We start from the raw sequence: 19563 nt of genomic DNA, 5'->3' as shown, positions 1-19563 counted from the left end.
AAGACCCTGATCATTTTTCGCCCCCAATTCAACAGAGGCTGCGAGTTCGCTGAACTTACATCGCCCGCATCCCAGCCACTGCGAAGAGCATTTCTGCCGATCTCCAATCATAACAACGAGCTGCGATGTTATGGGCTGGAGCCTTTGTGGTGGAGCATGGGGAATGGCGCTAAGACCGGGTAAGGGCGGACCGTCATGTTGCAAACAACTGAGGGGAATGGCAAAGGTCAGCATCACTACAAGCCGGGCTTGGTTTGAGTCCTGTATCCTCGGTTGAGATTCCGATGTCGGAAATTTTTTGTGCCTATTGAAGTGGTAGTTGGCCTATTTAATTGCGAATCTTGTGATGTTGACCGATCTGCCCAACCGAACAACTCCAAGCCATCAACATGCCTCTCATTAAAGATCAATTATCATTCAAAATAGCACTCCTACCAGGAGATGCACACGGCTCGCAACTTGCATCATGCGCTGAACAAATCTTGCATCTGATAGAACACATTCGCCCAGATGTTGCATTCCAAATATCCCAACATGATTTCGGAGGCGTGGCGTTAGCAGCTGGCCACCAAAGCTCCCTGCCAACCTCCACTCTAGAAGCATGCCGCCAATCTGATGCTGCCGTCGTGTGTGCCTGCGGTGACCCCAAGTACGGCATACAGCCAGAACAGGGATTGTTGGCACTTCGACAACAGCTCGGACTATTCGCCAATATCAGACCCGTCAAGTTTCCATCGGAGTCGCTTATTTCACTCAGCTCATATAAGCCGGAGGCGATTGAGGGTCTTGATATCACCTTTCTCCGAGACTTGACGGGTGGTGCCTACTATGGAGAGAAGCAAGAAGCGGGAGAGGATGGTGAAGCATACGACACCACTAGCTACTCGCGTTCTACCATGGAGAGACTGGCAAGACTGGCTGGCACATATGCAATGCAATTCAACCCATCAAAGCGAGTTCACTCAGTCGACAAAGCCAATGTCATGGCGACTTCACGATTATGGAGATCTGTTGTCACCGACGTCTTCAGCCACGAGTACCCTCAGGTGCAGCTGTACCACGTTCTGGTTGACAATGCAGCTATGATATTATCATCAAATCCCCAGGAATTGAACGGAATAATTCTGACAGAAAACATGTTTGGCGATATCCTATCAGATCAGGCTAGTGGAATACTAAAGTCTCCAGACATTCTGGCATCAGCGGCTGTGTCCACCATATATGGTAAAGGCAAAGCTCCTGGTGTTTTCGAGCCATTCAACCTTAAACCAAGAGAGGGTGAAGTGAACCCGCTTGGCGTCGTTCAAGCTGTTGGGTTGATGCTAGAGCTGTCGCTAGGTCTGAAGTTAGAGGCCGCAGCCTTATCCAAAGCCATTCGACGAACTCTTGATCCTATTGACCAAGTTGGATCTGACACGAGGACGACTGACCTCGGTGGAACAGCATCACCCAAGAAGTTCATGGAGACTCTATTACACAACCTTGACTACTACTTGGAGGCTCTGAACTCAGCCGACGCTGCTTCTCTCCCGGTATCCATTTCCCCACCATCATCGCCAAGGGACACCACGAATACCCGACCCATGGGAGTCATTGAGAAGATCTTGACACATGCCGGCATTGGTCTTAGCAAGCCATACGTCGAGACGGGAGATATGATCTGCGTCAAGGTCGACTGGACGCTTACATCCGAGCTCCTCTGGGGCGGCATGGAGAAGACCTACAACCAAATGGGACGACCTCGCCCATTCCGTAACGATCGTCTCTGGCTTGCCGTGGACCATACCGTTGACCCACGAACAAACCATCAGCCTCGACAGAAAGGTCTCATAGCGAAGGCGGAGCGTTTCAGACGAGAGGCCAAGATCATTGACTTCCTTCCTGCTAACACGAGTATCATGCACACTGATTTTACTCGTGAACGTGCTCAACCTGGTCGTATAGTTGTTGGGAGTGACTCGCATACGTGTTCTGCGGGGAGCATGGGCTCTTTCGCTGTTGGCTTTGGAGCAGCTGATGTTGTCATGCCGATGGTCACTGGCGAAACCTGGTTTCGTGTACCTGAGGTTTGCCGTATCAATTTCGTGGGAAAGCTTCCTTTCGGCGTTGGTGGCAAAGATGTGATTCTTCATATACTTGGACTCTTCAAGCGCAACACGATTGCCTTTCAGCGAGCTGTGGAGTATGGCGGTCCTGGTCTGAAGGAACTGTCTATGGATGCTCGTTTCGCTATTGCCAACATGACAACCGAGTTCGGAGGGATGGGTACTTGCTTCGAGGCTGATCAAGAGACTTCAGCATGGATCGCACGTCGAAAACTCCCAGAGCATCGCGAAGGTGGTCTCTTTTTCCAGGCCGACCCAGACGCTCAATATGTCGATGTGAGAACGATTGATCTCTCGGAAGTCCGTCTCACCATGGCCCTGCATCCGAACCCGGATGATGTTGTTCCGATTCATGAAAAGGCTCGTATGAAGCTTGATGGATGCTTCATCGGTGCCTGCACAACAACAGAAGAAGACCTCATCATCGGCGCTTTGGTGCTCGAAGCTGGTCTGTATGCAGGTATGCGACCATCTCGACACGGAAAACGTCGCGTAACGCCAGGAAGCTTAATCATCATTAAGAACCTCGACAAGCATGGTCTGTTAGACATTTACAGACAAGCTGGCTTTGAGGTTGGCGCGCCTGGCTGCTCTTACTGTGTTGGTATCAATGATGTTGATGTCGCTGGCGAAGGAGAGGTTTGGCTGTCCTCACAGAATCGCAACTTTAGAAACCGAATGGGTAAGGGAAGTTTCGGCAACATTACCTGTGCGGCTGCTGTTGCTGCCTCAAGCTTTGACATGGTTGTCACTGATCCCAAGTTCCTGCTTGATCAGTTGGATAGCGCAAAGCTTGAGCGGCTTGTCAGCGGAGGGAGGTCCAGTGGGCCTCAACCAGAATTAAGGATTAGCGAACCGAGACCCGAGATATCATCCAACTCCGTACCCGTACTCCTCAGCAGCAGTGACTCTGACGTCGGAGCCACTACCCCGAGGATCATTCGATCTAAGGTGCAGCGATTTGGAGAAAATGTCGATACGTGAGTTGAACGAGATCCCACTTCAAATGACCTTGACTGACAACTACAGTGATGCAATCATCCCTGCGGAGTTCATGCCAGGAGTTGACAATGCTGATCTCGGAAGCCATTGTTTCCAGTATTTCCGTCCTGAGTTCAGGGACAAGGCAAAGAATGGTTCAACTGTTATGTAAGCCTCTTGCGACACCTTGCTTTGACCGACGCTAACATGACAAAGTGTTGCCGAACATGGCTTTGGCAGTGGATCTTCACGTGAAGACGCCGTCAGAGCCCTCCAGGGAGCAGGCGTCGAGGCAGTGATAGCGAAAGGGTTTGCCTTTATCTGTGAGTTTCTGACTCACAACCGCAAAGAGCCATGACTGACATAACTAGATGAGAGAAATCAACTCAATATGGGCCTGTTCAGCATAAAGATCCAAGACCCGACGTTTTACGAACTTGCGCAGGAAGACTCTGTCATCAACATCAACAAAGATACCAAGACCATTCAAATCGAAGGCTCAGATGTGATCTTTTATTACATGCAGTCAGATGTTGAGGAAGCTCTTGTCGAGTCGGGCGGAGTCCTTCCGTTGTACAGTAAACTTGGGAAGGGTGTATTTCGACATCTCACAGCACCTAAAGTCAAAGGAGGAAAAGGAGTTAAGTATGGCAATGTCCCAGGTTCTTTAGGTAGCAGAGAAAGCACAGATATATCTTGGTAAATTTTGAATGCAGTACTTGGTTCATCAGATGGTCTGAGAAACTTGTCTTGGGCAATTGTATAGGTAGCTGGTATACTGCCTGAACTGACTTTGCAAGACTGTTATTTTGAGTCGGTGTACCTGACAGCTGGGGTTCACCTGGCGCACCTCACGCGAGTACTTGGTGTTTTCATGGATGTTACTGGCGTATTTTATCGTGAAATCGAAAGTGACCTTACTGCCATGACGTCCATCCCATGGACTGAGCTTCAGAAGTCGCGATCGTGGTTGGACCCCACCAGATCGAAGACCTATGGTCCATAAACCACAGCCAAACCCCTTGATCCTCATATCGTAGAACTTTAGACTTTCTCTTGGCCGACATGCGTGTTGTTTTGAAGAGGGGCTGGGGTCCCATGATTTCCAGTTCACCAGGGCCATAGTCAACCGGTGTCAATGCTGGATCGAATTCAACAACATCAAATGATTGCTCCTCGTCTTCATGTTTCCACGTAGTACCCGTGTACACAAATATGACACCGTGGTAAGCAACAAGTGGGCCCTTTTGTGATGATACAAGGCCAGGAAGCTTTCCATGGGGCTCTCGTTCAGCTGCGTATTGAGCGTCTCTTTCCTTATCCTCCCAATTTCTATAAACCTCTTACACCTGCTGAACTTGCTGGAATACAACGCCCCGAGCTTCAGTTCGTCTCGGTAATGCTGGGCACAGTCGCGTAACTAGCTCCTGGGACGTAGAATATTTCAAGTCGAAGGGGATCACCAAACCCATCCCGAATATGTCTTAAGAATTGTTTCATGTCGAGATCATCTAGAGAGAAGCGCGGATGGACAAAATAGAAGCACATGCTTGATAGTGGAATTAAGATGTTTCTCGGTTGGTTGTTCCATGTCATTTTAGCAGGTCGGCTTGCGTGATCTGTGAAGTTTACAGCATAGTGTTTGAGTGCAGAAGACTTGAGTCTGACCATTTTAAGGAGGCAATTAGCAGTTCATCATTATTGTACAGATGACATTTACTTGCATTGAGTTAGTGAAGATTACGGAAAGCGTAATGGCAGCCTAATAACTGGGTCAAGTCACAGATGAGCCAGAATACGCATTGCGACTAATTTACGGTTTGCGTAATATAGCCAATGCTTGAAATAGCTAAAATTCACATTTCAGAGTAGGGATAAATATAAGATTTAGAACTGATACAGTTACGAAAGGCAGCTACAGTTACAGGCAAAATTCTCTCGACCTTTCTGTCTCTATCTGCTGATTCGCCTGTCTTGACACTTCTTGAGATTAGCGCCGCTGTAGGGTTAGGATGACATCTTACCCTTCCGGGGCATTTCAGCTCAGCCACTTTCAATAATTTAAGCGGTCAACACTGAAATTAGATGCTAACATGTATGTGATAAGCATAACTCTAGTCCTACCCCCCCTTCTGCATTGTCCCAAATCTGAACTCGAGATATGACACGTTTGCGAATCTAACCAGGACTGGTGGTAAAGTCAAGGTGTGGCGGTTTAAATTATCTTGGCAGCGAGTTCAGCTGACCACGTCCCCATGTTTTCATTCGATTTGGCAGGGCCTTTGTCTCAGCCTCAGCGCTAGTCAAGACTCATAACTGGATATCCTCTGAAACATTGGCAAAAGGCGTAGCTGAAAATCGGAGCCGGGTTAAGAAGTGTTTTTTAAAGTGAGTTCTAGATCATATCGCCCGCAGTAAATGTCAGCAGCCACAACTGGTACTGCGAGAGAATGTGAATTCATTAGCAAGAGCAGAGATTCATAATAACTAACGACTCAGCAGCCTGCCAATTGCTTGGCTTTAACTTTAGATATATAAGCTTGTCTTCTCCTCGCAATAACAGCTTGACAATCAGGCATCAAAAGCATTTTCTACTCTTTATTTTCTGATCTATTGCACAATGGGCTCATCCAACACGAACTATCCCATTACGGGTATTCAGGAAGGGCTTGATCCCAATGCGTCTAACCCTCTTCGTGAAGTGCCTGTTCGCATGGAGATCGATGATTGGTTCACTTCAACCGACCCAATCCATCTGAACCAGCAAGCCTTGTTCTTTCCAGCCTTTCTCAAATTCTCTGATAAGAACCCACATGATCCCCTGTCTTATTACCAAATTGCTGGTATGTTGTCCTAAGTTCGTTTTGCAACTTCTCGGTTCCTCACACAAAGAAACCTAGGTATCCATGGACAGCCATATGTCGCCTGGCCCATTGAGCCTCCTACCGAGGGTGAAACCCCTGGTAGAGGGTACTGTACTCATGGTAGCATCCTCTTCACCACTTGGCATCGCCCATATATGCTTCTCTGGGAGGTAGGAACTTTCTTGCCTAATCGCGACGTTGATACGCTAATGTTATCCTCCAGCAAGCAATTTACGACTTGATGAAGGAAGAAATTGAAAAGTTCCCCCCTAGCGATCAGCCCGCTCTTCACGAGGCTCTCGCGTCTTGGCGATTCCCATACTGGGATTGGGCTATGAAGAAGCCGCGAAACCCTGACAACGAGAATGATCTCACTTATGATATCCCGCTAGTTCTCAAACAAGAAGAAGTTGAGATTCGTGTGCCCCCTCCCCAGATGACCACTAAGATCCGCAATGCCTTCCATCATTTTCAAATGCCTGAAGGCATGACCATGGGAGACGAAAAGCTCGATTCAAAGGATAAGGATCCTCTGAAGGACCTGAGCGTTCATGCTATGGGGAATGAGACGTTCAAGGTTGTTGTAAGTTTCAGTTTCTCTTATTGCTTGAGAAATACTCATCGCCTCTTTTAGTACAATCTTTGTCAGGCAACAAGCCGCCATCTGACCCCAGGCGATGCCACCGCAAAGACATGGGCAACGCCACAAGGCCAACAGAACAACAAGGCTATTACAAAGATCCTAAATGACCAGACTACCGTTCCCAGTGATACAGATAAAGACAACCCTCGACGAGGCAACGTTACAGCCAGTTTGAGGGAAGCCTTCTACCGCCTCTTTACTATCAACAGCTTCGAAGATTTTGCGACCAAGCGTACTATCACGGGCGATCAGCCACTACCGAATGACTCAGCAGAGGGCTTACACGACTCGTTGCATGGCTGGTGCGGTGGTGGTGCGATCCGGGTAGGAAATGACAACACATTTCTGAACGGGCAGATGAGTAATCCAGCTGTTGCTGCTTTTGATCCCATATTCTGGCTGCATCACTGCAACATTGATCGCTTATTCGCCATGTGGCAAATCCTTCATGATGGCGAGAAAGAGAATACCTGGTTTGATGGAAGAGATCCTCGCGACAAAGATGAGGGAAACTTTGCAATCCCCCGTCAGCAAATTGACAAGCCTGACTCTCCTCTCAAGCCTTTTCTCAAATCTACGGGGGATGAGGATTACTATACCTCTAACGACATAAGGGAAGTGACTCCGCTAGGATATACTTATCCTGGCCTTGAGAAGTGGAACTACACGGATCTGGATGGCACATACAACAAGGAGAGACATGTGAAGGATCTCAACATTCTTCTCAACAACGCTTACGGCTCAGGGAGACGAGCTGTCCAGAAAGCAAAACTTACCGCTTCTCCAGGTCAGCCAGGACTTCGGCTAAATGCCATTACTCGGGATGATGTTCCAGCGGAAGACCAGCTAGGTGTTCCTGACTATGTCGTGGACGTGATCTATGAGAAGTAAGTATACTTATTATCTGTTTACAAAGGACTAACTAACTCTTTCTAGGTTCGCCTTAGATGGCATTCCCTTTTCTATCCACATTTTTGTTGGAAAGCCTGGCGAAGCTCCCTACCTCTTTACTGGCGAAGACCCGCCTGTTGGTGAGATCGTGAATTTCTCCAGCCCTAAAGAGCTTGAGGGAACAGCCTCGGGTTGCGGAAATTGCCGTTTACAGGCAGCAGACCACACCAAGTCCACCGGTCGTGTCGTTTTGACAAACGCCTTGATCACGCGCTGGAAGAACAGGATCCCACATACTCCTGATGATCCAAACGCACCGAAAGTTCTTCAGAGCATGAATCCCGAGGACGTCGTTGAGTTTCTCAAACACAACTTGCACTGGCGTGTCACTTCACTTGGCCAGCGTGTTGACCTTGGTCGGATTCCGTCGCTTAAGGTCGCTCTGGGGGTTGGGAAGGCAGACCATTTCTTGGATAAGGCTAAGTTGTCCAAGTACTATGGATATAAGGGAGCGCATCAAGTTACCCAGGGACGCCCTGGAGGTGCTGGGCCTGAGGATGGACTGTACCCACCGGGTTATGAGTGGCGCTCAGAGGCATAATGTCGGACAATTAGGAGACAAGAGTTTATTTCTTAGCTAACTTAAATATTCTCGGCATGACATGCGTTGTGTTTCTCCTCATCATGTGCATTTCGGATCCGTTCAGCCAATGCCACTGCATTTCTGGGCATATTCCTTTCAGTTTTGACTGGGTCCCAAATGCTCTTTGACTGGATAAAAATGTCATCAATCTCCTCCAAAGTACGGCCCTTAGTTTCTGGATAGAAGAGCAAAATAACGATAAAGGTGAACAGTGTAATACAGGCATATACAATGTAGTACCTGTATCCAATGTTCTTCAAGGCATGAGGGGAAACTTCAGCGACAAGAAAGTTGAACAGCCAGTTGGCGCAGGCACTAATGGCAGTAATCTGGGCACGGATGCTTAGGGGTGCTATTTCGGCAGCATACATAAAAGGGAGAAGAAAGAGGCCGACGGGGAAGAAGAACATGGCCACAAAGTAAAAGAAGATGGCAGCTTCACTCGCGGACTTGTTAGTCAGGTCAGACATGAGACCCGCTAGTGAGGTCTGAGCAACACACATGCCCAGAGCACCAGCCATGAGCAGCTTGCGGCGGCCGAACCTGTCAATGAGCACAAGAGCAAAGCCGGCAGCGATGAACTGCCAGACCTGCAAGCTTGCGGAGAATATGCGAGACTCTGTTGGTGAGTAGTTGAGCTGTTGCTGGAAGATGGTTGTGGAATAAAAGGTCACAATGTTTATTCCAGACATTTGAGCCAGGATGGCGAGGCCAACAGCGAGGACTGCGCGATGAAACTGGCGCTCGGGGCCCATGGTGAAGACAGATACCTTCTGGTTCTGTTCCTCGATGTAGGCGTCGCGGATAAGGGAAAGCTCCTCTCGGATGACCTCTGAGTCATCGGGGAGGTCCTCGAGGGCAGCCATGACAAGAACAGCGTCCTCGAAGCGATCTTGCTTGATAAGCCAGCGAGGGGACTCGGGTAGAAACATGACGAATGAGGTGATGATGATGGCGAATAAGCCTTGGAATGCGATAGGGAAGCGAAAGTTGACTTGGTTATCTTTGATGAAATAGAGGCCAAACTCCATCCATGACGCAACTACAATTCCGCCGATGGCGAAGAACCCTTGTAGCAGAACACGGCGACCACGTTCTTTGGCACTAGAGCACTCAGACACCCACATGGGGATCGTAGCGGTCAGTGCACCGACACCAAGACCTGTGATGACTCTAGAAGCGATGAGCTGTCCAAGTGAGAATGAGCTGCTCTGTATCGCGACACCAATAATCACGATGCAGCCTGCAATGAAGATTGTTCGACGGCGGCCGAGAATATCACCGAGAAAGGCACAAGACAGGGCTCCGATTGCGCAGCCAACTTCATAAATAGCCACGGCCGTGCCTAAGCCGGTCAGGAGCCGTAGGAGTAGAAGGTAGTAAAGTCAAAGCGAGCTCACCTTCGATGTTTGAGTTCTTGATCTCTGGGAACTGGTGCTTGAAGGTATTCAAGGTCAACAGACCGTTCATGACGGCTTGATCATAGCCCTGGAGAGCAAAGGCTGTCGCTGCTACTATGCTCAGTAGGGTGCTGAGAGGTGTACCCCGGAGACCAAAGTAAGACATGATAACTTAGTAGAAGACAGTCTTGGGGATCGATGCTAGAAGAATGTGCAGCCGACACTGAGGGAAGAATACAGCGCAGGGCTACATCTGTATATAAGAACATTACCCCAGGTCCGCGGAGACCCCAGGCAAACCCCAAAGAACTAAATCTGACTCTCTACCCCGCAATTGGCAATTTTTGGGGATACGAACATGGACCCCATTATGCCGTTATTGCCGTTGTGGTAAATGCCGCGTGTTCCCGGTTAATACGGCACGATCCAGATTTACAAATCCTCTATTTTCTGGCAGAGGATATATACTTATCCCAGGTCGAAACTCAAATCAAGTTAATACCCCAGATGATTATCCACTCAAGTCCTCCAATTGGTAAAGTGCTTATCTTGAACTGGCACCATCATGCGCACTATGCGGGGTTATCTACTCCAAGAATCAGCCATTGAGTGCATTTGTTGAGCCGTATAGCCGATCGATTTGCTAGACATCTTCATTGCTGCGAGAGTGAACTCAAAGGTTAAAGTCGCGTTGGCTAATTCCTAAACATTGACCTTGTCTACCTTTTCCAGTCGTGGTCTCTGTAATTCTTGTTTTATTTGTCCTAAGACCTACTATTTCTCCAATGCTTCCGTGGTCTTAATCTCCCTCAAACTGTACTTACCAGCCTTAGTTACATAGAATCTCTACTTTGTAGCCTCTACTGACGTCCCGAAAAAGAGAAATTGACAGCTGGAACAGCAAATGCTCCAATCCCATTATCACGTGCCCAAGAAGTACGCTTTTCTATATCCCATTCCTCTAACCCTTGCCAACCCTCCATTATCAGACTTTTCCTCCGTGGATCCCGGTGTGTCATGCAAGTGGAGAATGTCCAGGGGACTCATCTTGACTCGACTGTTGCCTTGTATCGCGTTAACATCTGCGCTGTGCTGGAGGAGCATCTCAAAGACCTCAGGCGTGACCATTGCATGAACGCACGCAATACCAAGCAAGGTCATCCCATCTCTGTTCTTCATATTGGTATGAGCACCGTGCTGTAGCAAATACTCAATAGCCTCCAGGCGTGACTTATCTGTATCGGGCTTCTCCGTAGTTGCATTGTCATTCTCGCCTTCGTTTTGGCTTCCGCTTTCATCACCATCACTTATCGCGGAGCCAAAGATTCGCGTCATCATGGCTAGCGCAAGTGGTGTGTTTCCGCGAACATCTCGGGCATTAACGTCAGCTCCCCATCCAATAAGCCTCTTGGCCTTTACCAATTCGTCGCCGCACCATTCCCGGAAGACAGAATGGAGGGGTGTCTCTCGATATAGACCTTCTCTTGGAGTATTAACATCTACTCCCATGGAGATTAGTGCCTCGGCAAAAGCCCAATTGCCGCCCGTGACAGCTGAATGAAGCAAAGATTCATGAGCTCGACCTTTCATACGTCCCATGAGGAACTTCATGACCTCTATTCCAGGCTCGGTTTCCGGCACAAGCTCGAGCGCGTTATGAATCATGACCTAGCGGTCCCAGTCCTGATTGTTGCCGTACGAGAGCAGAAGGGCCGCCAGATCCGCTCTGCATTCTCTTGCTGCTTCTTTGAGGGCCCCATCGAGGTGGAGAGGCTGGCCGGTATAAGATGTCGACTTGGCGGCATCGACTATGGCTTTGACTATATCTGCTTTGCCAGTCATGACTGTCTCGAGAATTGGGACGTAAAAGGGCGGAGCTCTCGAGCCTCTCCAATCTTGTGGCCGTTTACCCACGGGTGTAATAGTGGCATTAAGATCCGCCCCATTTTCCGCCAAGAGACGTACTAAGTCAACCTCTTCGTGACCTATCGCTAGGCCAAGAGGTGTAAGAATCGATAGTGTGGGCAGATTTGGATCAGCCCCGTGTTTAAGGAGGATTCTGCAAGTGTCTGTATGGCCAAACAGAGCTGCGAGGTGAAGCAAACTATCGCCCTGAACATTGCATTCGTTGGGGTCCAGCTGCCCATCACTAAGCCAACTATCTAGTACTTCATCAAGGCCAAGTATAGCACAGCCAAATGCTGGCTTAGTGTGTGGTCGAATAACTGCTTTTGGGTTGTCGTAATTTGACAGATTATACGTAGCCCTTATGCGATCATTGCTGCTGTATTTGCCCTGGGACAATGAATTTTGAGCGAGACGAGCCCATGCTCTATATGATGAGGCTGAGTTAGAAGGTGTACCAAGAAACTTTTCCACCAAGGACTTGATAGTGCAAGTGAAAGCTTGTCGGGAATGGCCACTAACAATAGCCAGATGTTGTGAAATGGAAGCTGCACAGTATAGGGCCCACGTCTCTAGTGGTGATCCTTCATAGCTCTCTAAGAATGGCTCAAATGTCTGGGAATAGCACGATTGATTATCGTCATGGCTGTGCGGTTCTGTCCAGTCCAGGTAGCACTTGAAAGGCGGAGGCTCGAATCGGGGTCCTGTGGCCTTCATTTCATTTGCAGAAACCTCCTCAATGACTTCGGTGTCGGCTGTCGTTGATAGGGACGTATCTAGCATTGTTTGGTGGTCCTCCTCTTCAGGAGGTATTATCTCGACAACCTTCCTCTCCTCGAACTGCGACACGTGAAGAATGACAAGGTCATTCCAACTTTCCTCATCATCTCTTTCATGAATGTCTTCCTGTTCCTCTTCAATCTCGTCCGGTAAGGTGAGACAAAGCAGTGTTCTAAGACAGATTCCAGCCATAAAGCTATGAGCCTCGATGGAGCTCCAGTGCTTTGTTTCCAGATATTCTTGAACTGAAAGATGTGCAAATCTACAGATTGAATCTCTCGTAAGGCCAAAGTCATTTTCCCATGTCCCTGTTGAGACAGATGGACGAATAGCTTTAACCTCTTTGGCGAGATATCCATCGAGTTCAGGCCATGTTACTGGGTCTACAGGAACAGCTCTTTCCTGAGATCCATCTGTAACGACCAGTAGATTCTGGCAGACATCGAGCACATACCCAACATCAACGTCTCGATCCAGGATAAACCTCTGGGAGGGATGTTGAGCAACGGCGATAGCAAGCTCGAGGGGATGCAGGGGTCTGCATGATACCATGACAATCTGGAAAGCTGCAAAGGCAACATTTCTTTTACTGCCGATCTGATTTACAATCTGAGCATAAATCTTATCGTACGCAGCCTCGAGACCTCTTGGTAAGCCATCAAGATACTCCGCTATATCGGCGTTTCTCTCTAGTTGCAGCAACTCTCCGATGTGAAGTGTTGCCCACTGAAACATGCCTTGGCTCTTATCTTGGAACGTGCGCAGGATCTTGTTTCGAAGCTTTTGAGATAATCTGTTGCGACAGAACTCACTCTGGTCCATCTTGTTCAAAACGAACTTCTCGATATCCGCTTGGTTATCGTTGGCAGTTACCTCGAGATGGGTTCCCTTGTGGTAGCGTTTTCTCAAGTCCTGATCCGTACGACTCGCGATATAGATTTTAATGGACTGTTCGAACTTGGCCATCATTTCATCGAGGAGGTCCATGAGGATATGTCTTGTACCCCGGTCGCATTCGTCCAGGCCATCTACCACGATGTAAATACTGCTATATCCAGCAGCAAGTTGGAGAAGCAATTTTTTGCATTCTTCCGCAACAAGCCTGTCGCTAGAAAAGCCCTTTACCTTCCTCTTGAGGTACTGTTCCTCGATGCACGATTCGATACTATGATCGCCTCGAGGAGCACATAATTGCCGCACAATGCTTCGCATGATAGCAACGGGCTCGTTATGGTCAGCCCGGTTGCGATCACAATAGAAATATGCAAAACCTGTATTCTTCTCAGTCTCGGTCGGCAATGTCGTCAAAAGATCATCGATAACCCGGGATGATAGCTTCGTCTTCCCGGCCCCCGCTTGCAAATGTTAGGACTCAGTTAACAAGTTATTATTATGGCCAACTTACGAATCCCATTGAGCCACAGTAGAGTAGATGTATCAGACTGTCGCCATGTTGCGTAAACCTCGTGAGAGAGGAGCCATTCTCCGGTGCCATCCACCCTCCCCTTGCTGGCGATGTAATGGTCGCTCTCGTAAGGAATATCCGAGACCCATTGGATAATCTTGCATCGTTCATCTTCATTCAGATGCTTCCAGAGCCGCATCATTTCCCCATCAAAACTTGTAGCCATTTCTCTAAGTTGCTGTCTGGCAACCTTTGAGTTTTCATCGATCTTTTGGAAGGCTGAAATACCAATAGCGCCCTGGCAGATGTTGGCTTCAGTCGTGACTCGGGTCTCCAAGGCTCCAATCTCCTTGAGTTTCTCGGATACCTCACCTGGTTGACAAAAGGCTTTTAATGTTCTTGTAGCACCGTTGAGATCCAATAATCGAATGTAATATGCGAGAAAGGAAGTCATCTTTGCATAAAGTCGAGCCATGGCATTAGATAGACGACTGATGGCCTGATGCTGCACTTTCGACGTTTGTACCACATCCTCTAAGTAGAGTTGATGGTAGATTCTGCATCTTGCGATGAGACATACCACCTGCTCCATGCCAATGACGATCAGTCCCATCTGTTCCTGGTCTGTCGTCAGAACAGAGAGTACGATCTTGATCGCTAACCATGGTAAACCAGCATGCACCGGATCGGCTTGCGAGACTAAATCTCCGATCGCTTTGAACGAATCCAACCAAGTCACCATCTTGGCTAGGACATCTCGGAGTACGATCCTACGGCCACCGAATGTGACCTTCCATGATTTCTCCTGTGATATCTTCTGCTTCTTGGTAATGGAGTCTCGCAGATCTGCAAATGTTGTGTCGCTGTCATCATGTGCATTGATTCGTTCAAGGATCTCTCGATCATCATCGTTAAGATAATCCGCAGCCTGTTTCCATGGATTCACTTCGTTCTTGGCCAAGCTAGTTTCTTTTAAACCAGTTGAGTCATCATGTATCGCCTCACTGACTATGGTTTCAGCCGAGTCAGTTGCTCTGTTGGGACTGATGGTAGGCGCCGTGTTAGCGTACGACCCATCGGAAACAAAAGAATCCGTGTCAGCTAAAGAGCTAGTATCCTCGGACCCTGGAGCCTCAAGAGAGCTACCTGTGCCCGAAAGGCCTTTGCTGTCTACTGAACTGGAGTTCCCAGACCGTGAGCGTTTTCGGAACCACCTTTTGACTTTCTCTGTTGATGAGGCTCTGGTGGTTCGCATGGTTGAGCGCTAAGGGAGGAGATAAACAAGACACTTTGGAAATTATTTTAAGAAACAGGGTGAGGGGTTTTATCAATAATCTGACAACTTATGCACGATAGCCTTCTGTTATTGGTTGACTTATCGTCATGCTACAGCCCATAAGCACGGCCCTGTTACCGAAGTTTACCCAAGTCCTTTGCCCTACTATCAACTTTACTATGACTTGAATAGAAGCAGAAACGGATCTGGATGTCTATAACTGTCTACCAGTTACGGTGGGAATGCACTGCCGGCAGAAAGTCTGTCGCCAATGCCTATCATTTCTCTGCAGCTTCCGCTTTCTCACTCTGCATCAGTCGCTGTGTAGCAGTCTCAGTCGTATGGAATCTCCAAGCCTTGATCTTACGCTCAAACAGTTCGTCAAGCTCCGCAGGTGATCGTCTAGAAAGAAATTAGTTTTGGGCCTAGCTTTAAGGTATTTGAACGTGACTTACCGAGCAGTCTCGGGAACCAACAGCCACGTGCCGATGACCCAAGGGAGACCAACGCCAGCATAGAAGAAGCCAGTTTTGAGCTTCCAATCCCACTTATTGGCATTGACCATGTACGGTGTTAGAACTGACATTATAAGACCAGTGACAGAGTTGGCAGAGGCTGCGAAGCCGGAGTATATGGCCGCAGTCGCTGCGAGGATATTTCGCCGATATAGCCCCAGCCGGCAGCTCCGTTGGCCGAGATTCCGATATCTAGAAAAGCACAAGTTAGCTCGATATGATTGATGGCTACATAGTATCAATAACTCACTCCAGAAGCACGCAAACAACACAAACACATAGGTGCTTGCACCACTTTGGGGAGCAACTCCGATAATACCAACGATCAAACAAGAAATCCACATCAAGGAAGTAGCGCAGCAGGCCATACGACGACGACCAAATTTATCGACACCGAAAACAGCCAAGATAACGACGATTATTTGTAGAGACGTAGTTATGGCCTTGATCTGGAAGGGGTCGGCGAGGCCAGCCTGTTGGAAGAAGTATGTACCGAAGCTGCCAAAGAGGGCAAGACCCAAGAACTGCTGCGCAACAATTGTCCACATGGCAGTAATGGTACGGCGGCCGTCAGTACCCTTGAAGTTTGCCAGCCAGTTTTCGTTTCGTTGCTCGGCCGCTAAAGCCCTTTCATGTTCGACGTTCAAGGCGAGAAGTTCGTAGTGACGATCGACATCAAAGTTCTCAACTCCTCGTTAGATGAATCTGATGCTTTTCTTGGCCCTCTCTTCCTGTCCGACAGTAACACACCAGGAAGGAGATTCAGGGAGCAAGACGTAGATGATTGCCATGACTCCGATGTGTCCCCACTGAGTATACACCGGTGTTTGCCAGTTGAAGGGATCTGTCTTGTTTAGCCTCTGGAGGGCCACATGAGTACAGAATGAACCCAGAGTCCACCAGAAGCTGTAAAGCATTAACATACCGCCACGGACTCTAGTTGGGCTGACTTCTGTAATGTAACCTAGCAGGGTAGCCTGGAGGCATCCTACACCAGTACCAGCAAGCATCTTGGCACCAAACCAGACTGGCCAGGTGCGGGCAAGTGACTCAGCCAAGACACTGCTCATGAGGATAGTCCAGAGAGTATACATGGAAATCTTGCGACCGAACCGTGCGACTACAAAGGAGATACCGATCTGACCGAGGACCTGGCCTACGTTTTGGCCAGCACTCCAAGTAGCGATGATATTGGAGGCGAGGAACTTCTCGCCCTCTTCGTTGACTGCCGTGACGAACTGTTGGACAAAGCCCTTGTTTGCAATAATGCTCGCTTGCATACTAAGTCCACGTTAGGCAGTGACAGAGAAGCGGGCAGGTTTACTACTTACGCAATTTGGTAGCCATCAGCTCCAGCACTGAAGGCCGCGAGCAGACAGACGAGTGAGGCCATCTTGAAGGTTCGGACAGTCTCCCAGAATGTCAAATGCTCGTAGCCTGAGAGTGCCTGGCCCTGTGCAACAGCCTCAGCGGCAATATCGTCGTGTTTGAGTGCAGTTTCGGCATGGTCGTGAGAATCAACCCGGGTAGGATTGTCAATAGGCGTTTTAGAGTCGCTGGGAAGAGCCATGATGGTGTCGGATCACTGCCGTAGACCAAAGAGATAAGAGGAAACAGACAATTGTTTTGATCCGGAATGGATTTGATCGCCGTACTCGAGGCAATCACCATCTCATATAGGAATCCATTGCTACGCACCTACAATACGTACCCCGAGATTGGATCCTCGCTCCCCCATGGGGTCAACGCGACTAACAAGCGAGAAACCGCGTACCCAATGCTTAGCGCAGTCATACCCCGCAGTCTGGTGGCCTGGGGTACATAGTCCGGGGTTCTGATTGGACAGTTTCCATCAGATGCATGCCTGGCGAGTTTTCCGACGTCTTGTTTAAATCCATGGTGTTCCCATTTCGACTCTTCTGCATCAAGCGATTGGCTAGGTATTTTAGAATTGCGTCGATGGCCCGGGAATAGAGGCTAAATCAGGACATCACGCGATCCAACTTATCATCTCTCGATGAAAAGTCTAGACTGAATTGAATTCCGACAGGTTTTCCTCATGGGCCTCGGGGTAGAATACAGCGACGAGTATGTCACTTGGAACTCCAAGAATGGTTGATCCGGCAAGGCATGAGGTCTCGAATCGTCAACATGCTGCCCCGAACCCGAGGGTGTGGATCATCGAATGTTGCGGCATCACGTTTGGCTTCAGCCGCAATTGTGGTGGCAGTTAGTAAACACCTCGGTATCTGTCTGGCATTCACGATGCAGCATATGCCTTAATACAATTCACTGATATGTCACCCACAAGTTGGGTCATGTTGCTAGGTCTCGGACAGGGTAATAGCCTTTATACTTCTACTCTATTTCACTGCAAAGGAGTCTATATGCAAATACATCGATCTCAATTCTTATAGCCCTGTCTCCTTCTCTGGAAAGTCTCACGTAGGTACCTTGCCGAGTTCTTTGGGGTGCGCGTCAAGCCGTTTTCGAAGTCAACATGAACAATACCGAACTTTGGCTGATATCCAGCCGACCATTCTAAGAAGGCATGTGAGTGTATTGTACAAGTAGCTTAAAAGGTAGATGCTTACCAAAGTTATCCATGAGCGTCCACACGTAGTAGCCCTTAACGGGAACACTGTCGTCGTATATAGCTCGCGATATGGCATCGAGATATAGACCGAAGTATCTCTCGCGAAACTTGTCGTCAATTGCAACCTTCAGATCTTGCTCTCCAGGACATGGACATCCGTTCTCTGTGACGATGATAGGTAGATGATATCGCTCCCAAACCCAGTTCAATAGCTTACGGAAGCCATTTGGTGCGACACGGAGCCACTGAAACTGTGAGACTGGACCTATTTCGTGGCCTGCGCTGTTGACGGCTCCCTCCTCGATATTGCCTGTCCAGTCGTCTTCGGTGGGAGGATCAGGGGGAGCACGGGCGAACTTAGTTGAGTAGTGGTTCATGCCGTAGAATGTATTGAGAGCAGCTGTCTCGCAAAGAAGTTTACGCTCTTTAGTGCTGAAATGGGGAAGCCTGTCGCCCAGATACTTTCGCATGGAAACGGGGTAATCTTCTCCGAGGAAGATGGGATCGCCAAACCACCCAACGTAGAACTCAAGTCTTCGTTGCGCAGCATCAACATCGGCTTCCGAGTCGGAGTATGGCTCGTAGAAATGGCTGTTCAGCACGATGGAGATCTCACCCTTTTGCAAAGGCTGGAACGTCTTCACATAGAGCTGAACTGCAACAGCATGCGAAACAATCAGCGTATGGCCGACGCGCCATGGTTCGTGCTTTGTATCGAAACCGTCTTCTGCACGATGGCCTGGCGCAAGTGTTCCGTTGACATGACCAAAGATGGAGATGATGTATGGCTCATTGAATGTGATCCATTTCTTAACACGATCACCGAAGCGACCAAAGCATAATCGTGCATAGTTGGAAAAGTCGGCAGTGAACTCCTCGGTATTGAGGAAAGCCCTGTAACGATCGTAGAGAGTCTGCGGAGCATCCCAATCATACAGCGTCACTACAGGCTCGATACCGTTGGCCAACAGCTGGTCGATGAGATCGCTGTAGAAAGCTATGCCCTTCTCATTGATAGGATCGTCTCGGCCTCCAAGTGGAATGATTCGTGTCCAAGATAGAGAGAAGCGATAAACGTCGAAGCCACACGACTTCATAAGCTCAATGTCCTCGGGGACTCGATTGTAGTGATCGCATGCTATATCACCGGTTTCCCCGTTGTTTATTCGCGGGGACTCGAGATGTGTGTACGTGTCCCAGATGGATTGGCCTTTGCCGTCTTGGTTTGCGCCACCTTCGACTTGGTATGCTGCAGTGGCTGTACCCCAGCGGAAGTCTTTGGGTAGTGGGAGCTCTTGAACGGTCAAATCGTCGGTCGTACCAGAACTACTGACCAAGTCACCAGCCTGGAACATAGAAGCCTCTTTAGACATGGCAATTGGGTGATATGAAAGAAGGTGAGCAGACTGGGAAATAAAAGGAAGTTGACTGGGGGTATTCTTCAGCAGGAGTAAGCCAAAAGGCTTGGTCTGTCATGTCAGGTACGTTTATAAGCCATGTGCCAGAGAGTCCAGTAGAAGAATAATGGCCTCTATTAACCAAGCGCATTAGAGCATACC

At 48.7% G+C, this 19563-nt stretch overlaps 7 protein-coding genes across 7 annotated transcripts; 2 read left to right on the top strand and 5 right to left on the bottom strand.

Annotated features, from left to right (window-relative positions):
• Positions 1-389: 389 nt before the first annotated feature.
• FTJAE_10285 (3-isopropylmalate dehydrogenase) lies at positions 390-4092 on the top strand (the record flags this gene model as incomplete). The annotated part of the gene is made up of 5 exons (XM_037343112.1): positions 390-3085; positions 3135-3254; positions 3303-3409; positions 3458-3757; positions 3887-4092. The coding sequence occupies 5 exons, from the start codon at positions 390-392 to the stop codon at positions 4090-4092; spliced, it is 3429 nt and encodes a 1142-aa protein (XP_037202743.1).
• Positions 4093-5706: 1614 nt separating this feature from the next.
• Positions 5707-8085, top strand: FTJAE_10284 (di-copper centre-containing protein; the record flags this gene model as incomplete). Its single annotated transcript, XM_037343111.1, has 5 exons — positions 5707-5929; positions 5987-6120; positions 6174-6533; positions 6600-7480; positions 7530-8085. 5 exons carry the CDS (start codon positions 5707-5709, stop codon positions 8083-8085), a joined length of 2154 nt encoding a protein of 717 aa, XP_037202742.1.
• A 41-nt stretch (positions 8086-8126) lies between these two features.
• Positions 8127-9693, bottom strand: FTJAE_10283 (sugar transporter; the record flags this gene model as incomplete). Its single annotated transcript, XM_037343110.1, has 2 exons — positions 8127-9472; positions 9528-9693. 2 exons carry the CDS (start codon positions 9691-9693, stop codon positions 8127-8129), a joined length of 1512 nt encoding a protein of 503 aa, XP_037202741.1.
• Positions 9694-10448: 755 nt separating this feature from the next.
• On the bottom strand, positions 10449-11126 carry FTJAE_10282 (HET and ankyrin domain protein; the record flags this gene model as incomplete). The annotated part of the gene is made up of 1 exon (XM_037343109.1): positions 10449-11126. The coding sequence occupies one exon, from the start codon at positions 11124-11126 to the stop codon at positions 10449-10451; it is 678 nt and encodes a 225-aa protein (XP_037202740.1).
• A 69-nt stretch (positions 11127-11195) lies between these two features.
• FTJAE_10281 (ankyrin repeat-containing protein) lies at positions 11196-14872 on the bottom strand (the record flags this gene model as incomplete). Its single annotated transcript, XM_037343108.1, has 2 exons — positions 11196-13567; positions 13618-14872. 2 exons carry the CDS (start codon positions 14870-14872, stop codon positions 11196-11198), a joined length of 3627 nt encoding a protein of 1208 aa, XP_037202739.1.
• Positions 14873-15171: 299 nt separating this feature from the next.
• Positions 15172-16978, bottom strand: FTJAE_10280 (general alpha-glucoside permease; the record flags this gene model as incomplete). The annotated part of the gene is made up of 5 exons (XM_037343107.1): positions 15172-15295; positions 15349-15508; positions 15659-16096; positions 16334-16689; positions 16740-16978. The coding sequence occupies 5 exons, from the start codon at positions 16976-16978 to the stop codon at positions 15172-15174; spliced, it is 1317 nt and encodes a 438-aa protein (XP_037202738.1).
• An 834-nt stretch (positions 16979-17812) lies between these two features.
• FTJAE_10279 (beta-glucosidase) lies at positions 17813-19377 on the bottom strand (the record flags this gene model as incomplete). Its single annotated transcript, XM_037343105.1, has 2 exons — positions 17813-17949; positions 18003-19377. The coding sequence occupies 2 exons, from the start codon at positions 19375-19377 to the stop codon at positions 17813-17815; spliced, it is 1512 nt and encodes a 503-aa protein (XP_037202737.1).
• Between the last annotated feature and the right edge of the window lie 186 nt (positions 19378-19563).

Source organism: Fusarium tjaetaba (genome assembly GCF_013396195.1).
Source record: "Fusarium tjaetaba strain NRRL 66243 chromosome Unknown NRRL66243_c0000238, whole genome shotgun sequence".
Taxonomy (NCBI): domain Eukaryota; kingdom Fungi; phylum Ascomycota; class Sordariomycetes; order Hypocreales; family Nectriaceae; genus Fusarium; species Fusarium tjaetaba.
The sequence above is the reverse complement of the archived record's forward strand: the minus strand, read 5'-3'. Positions and strand labels throughout refer to the sequence as shown.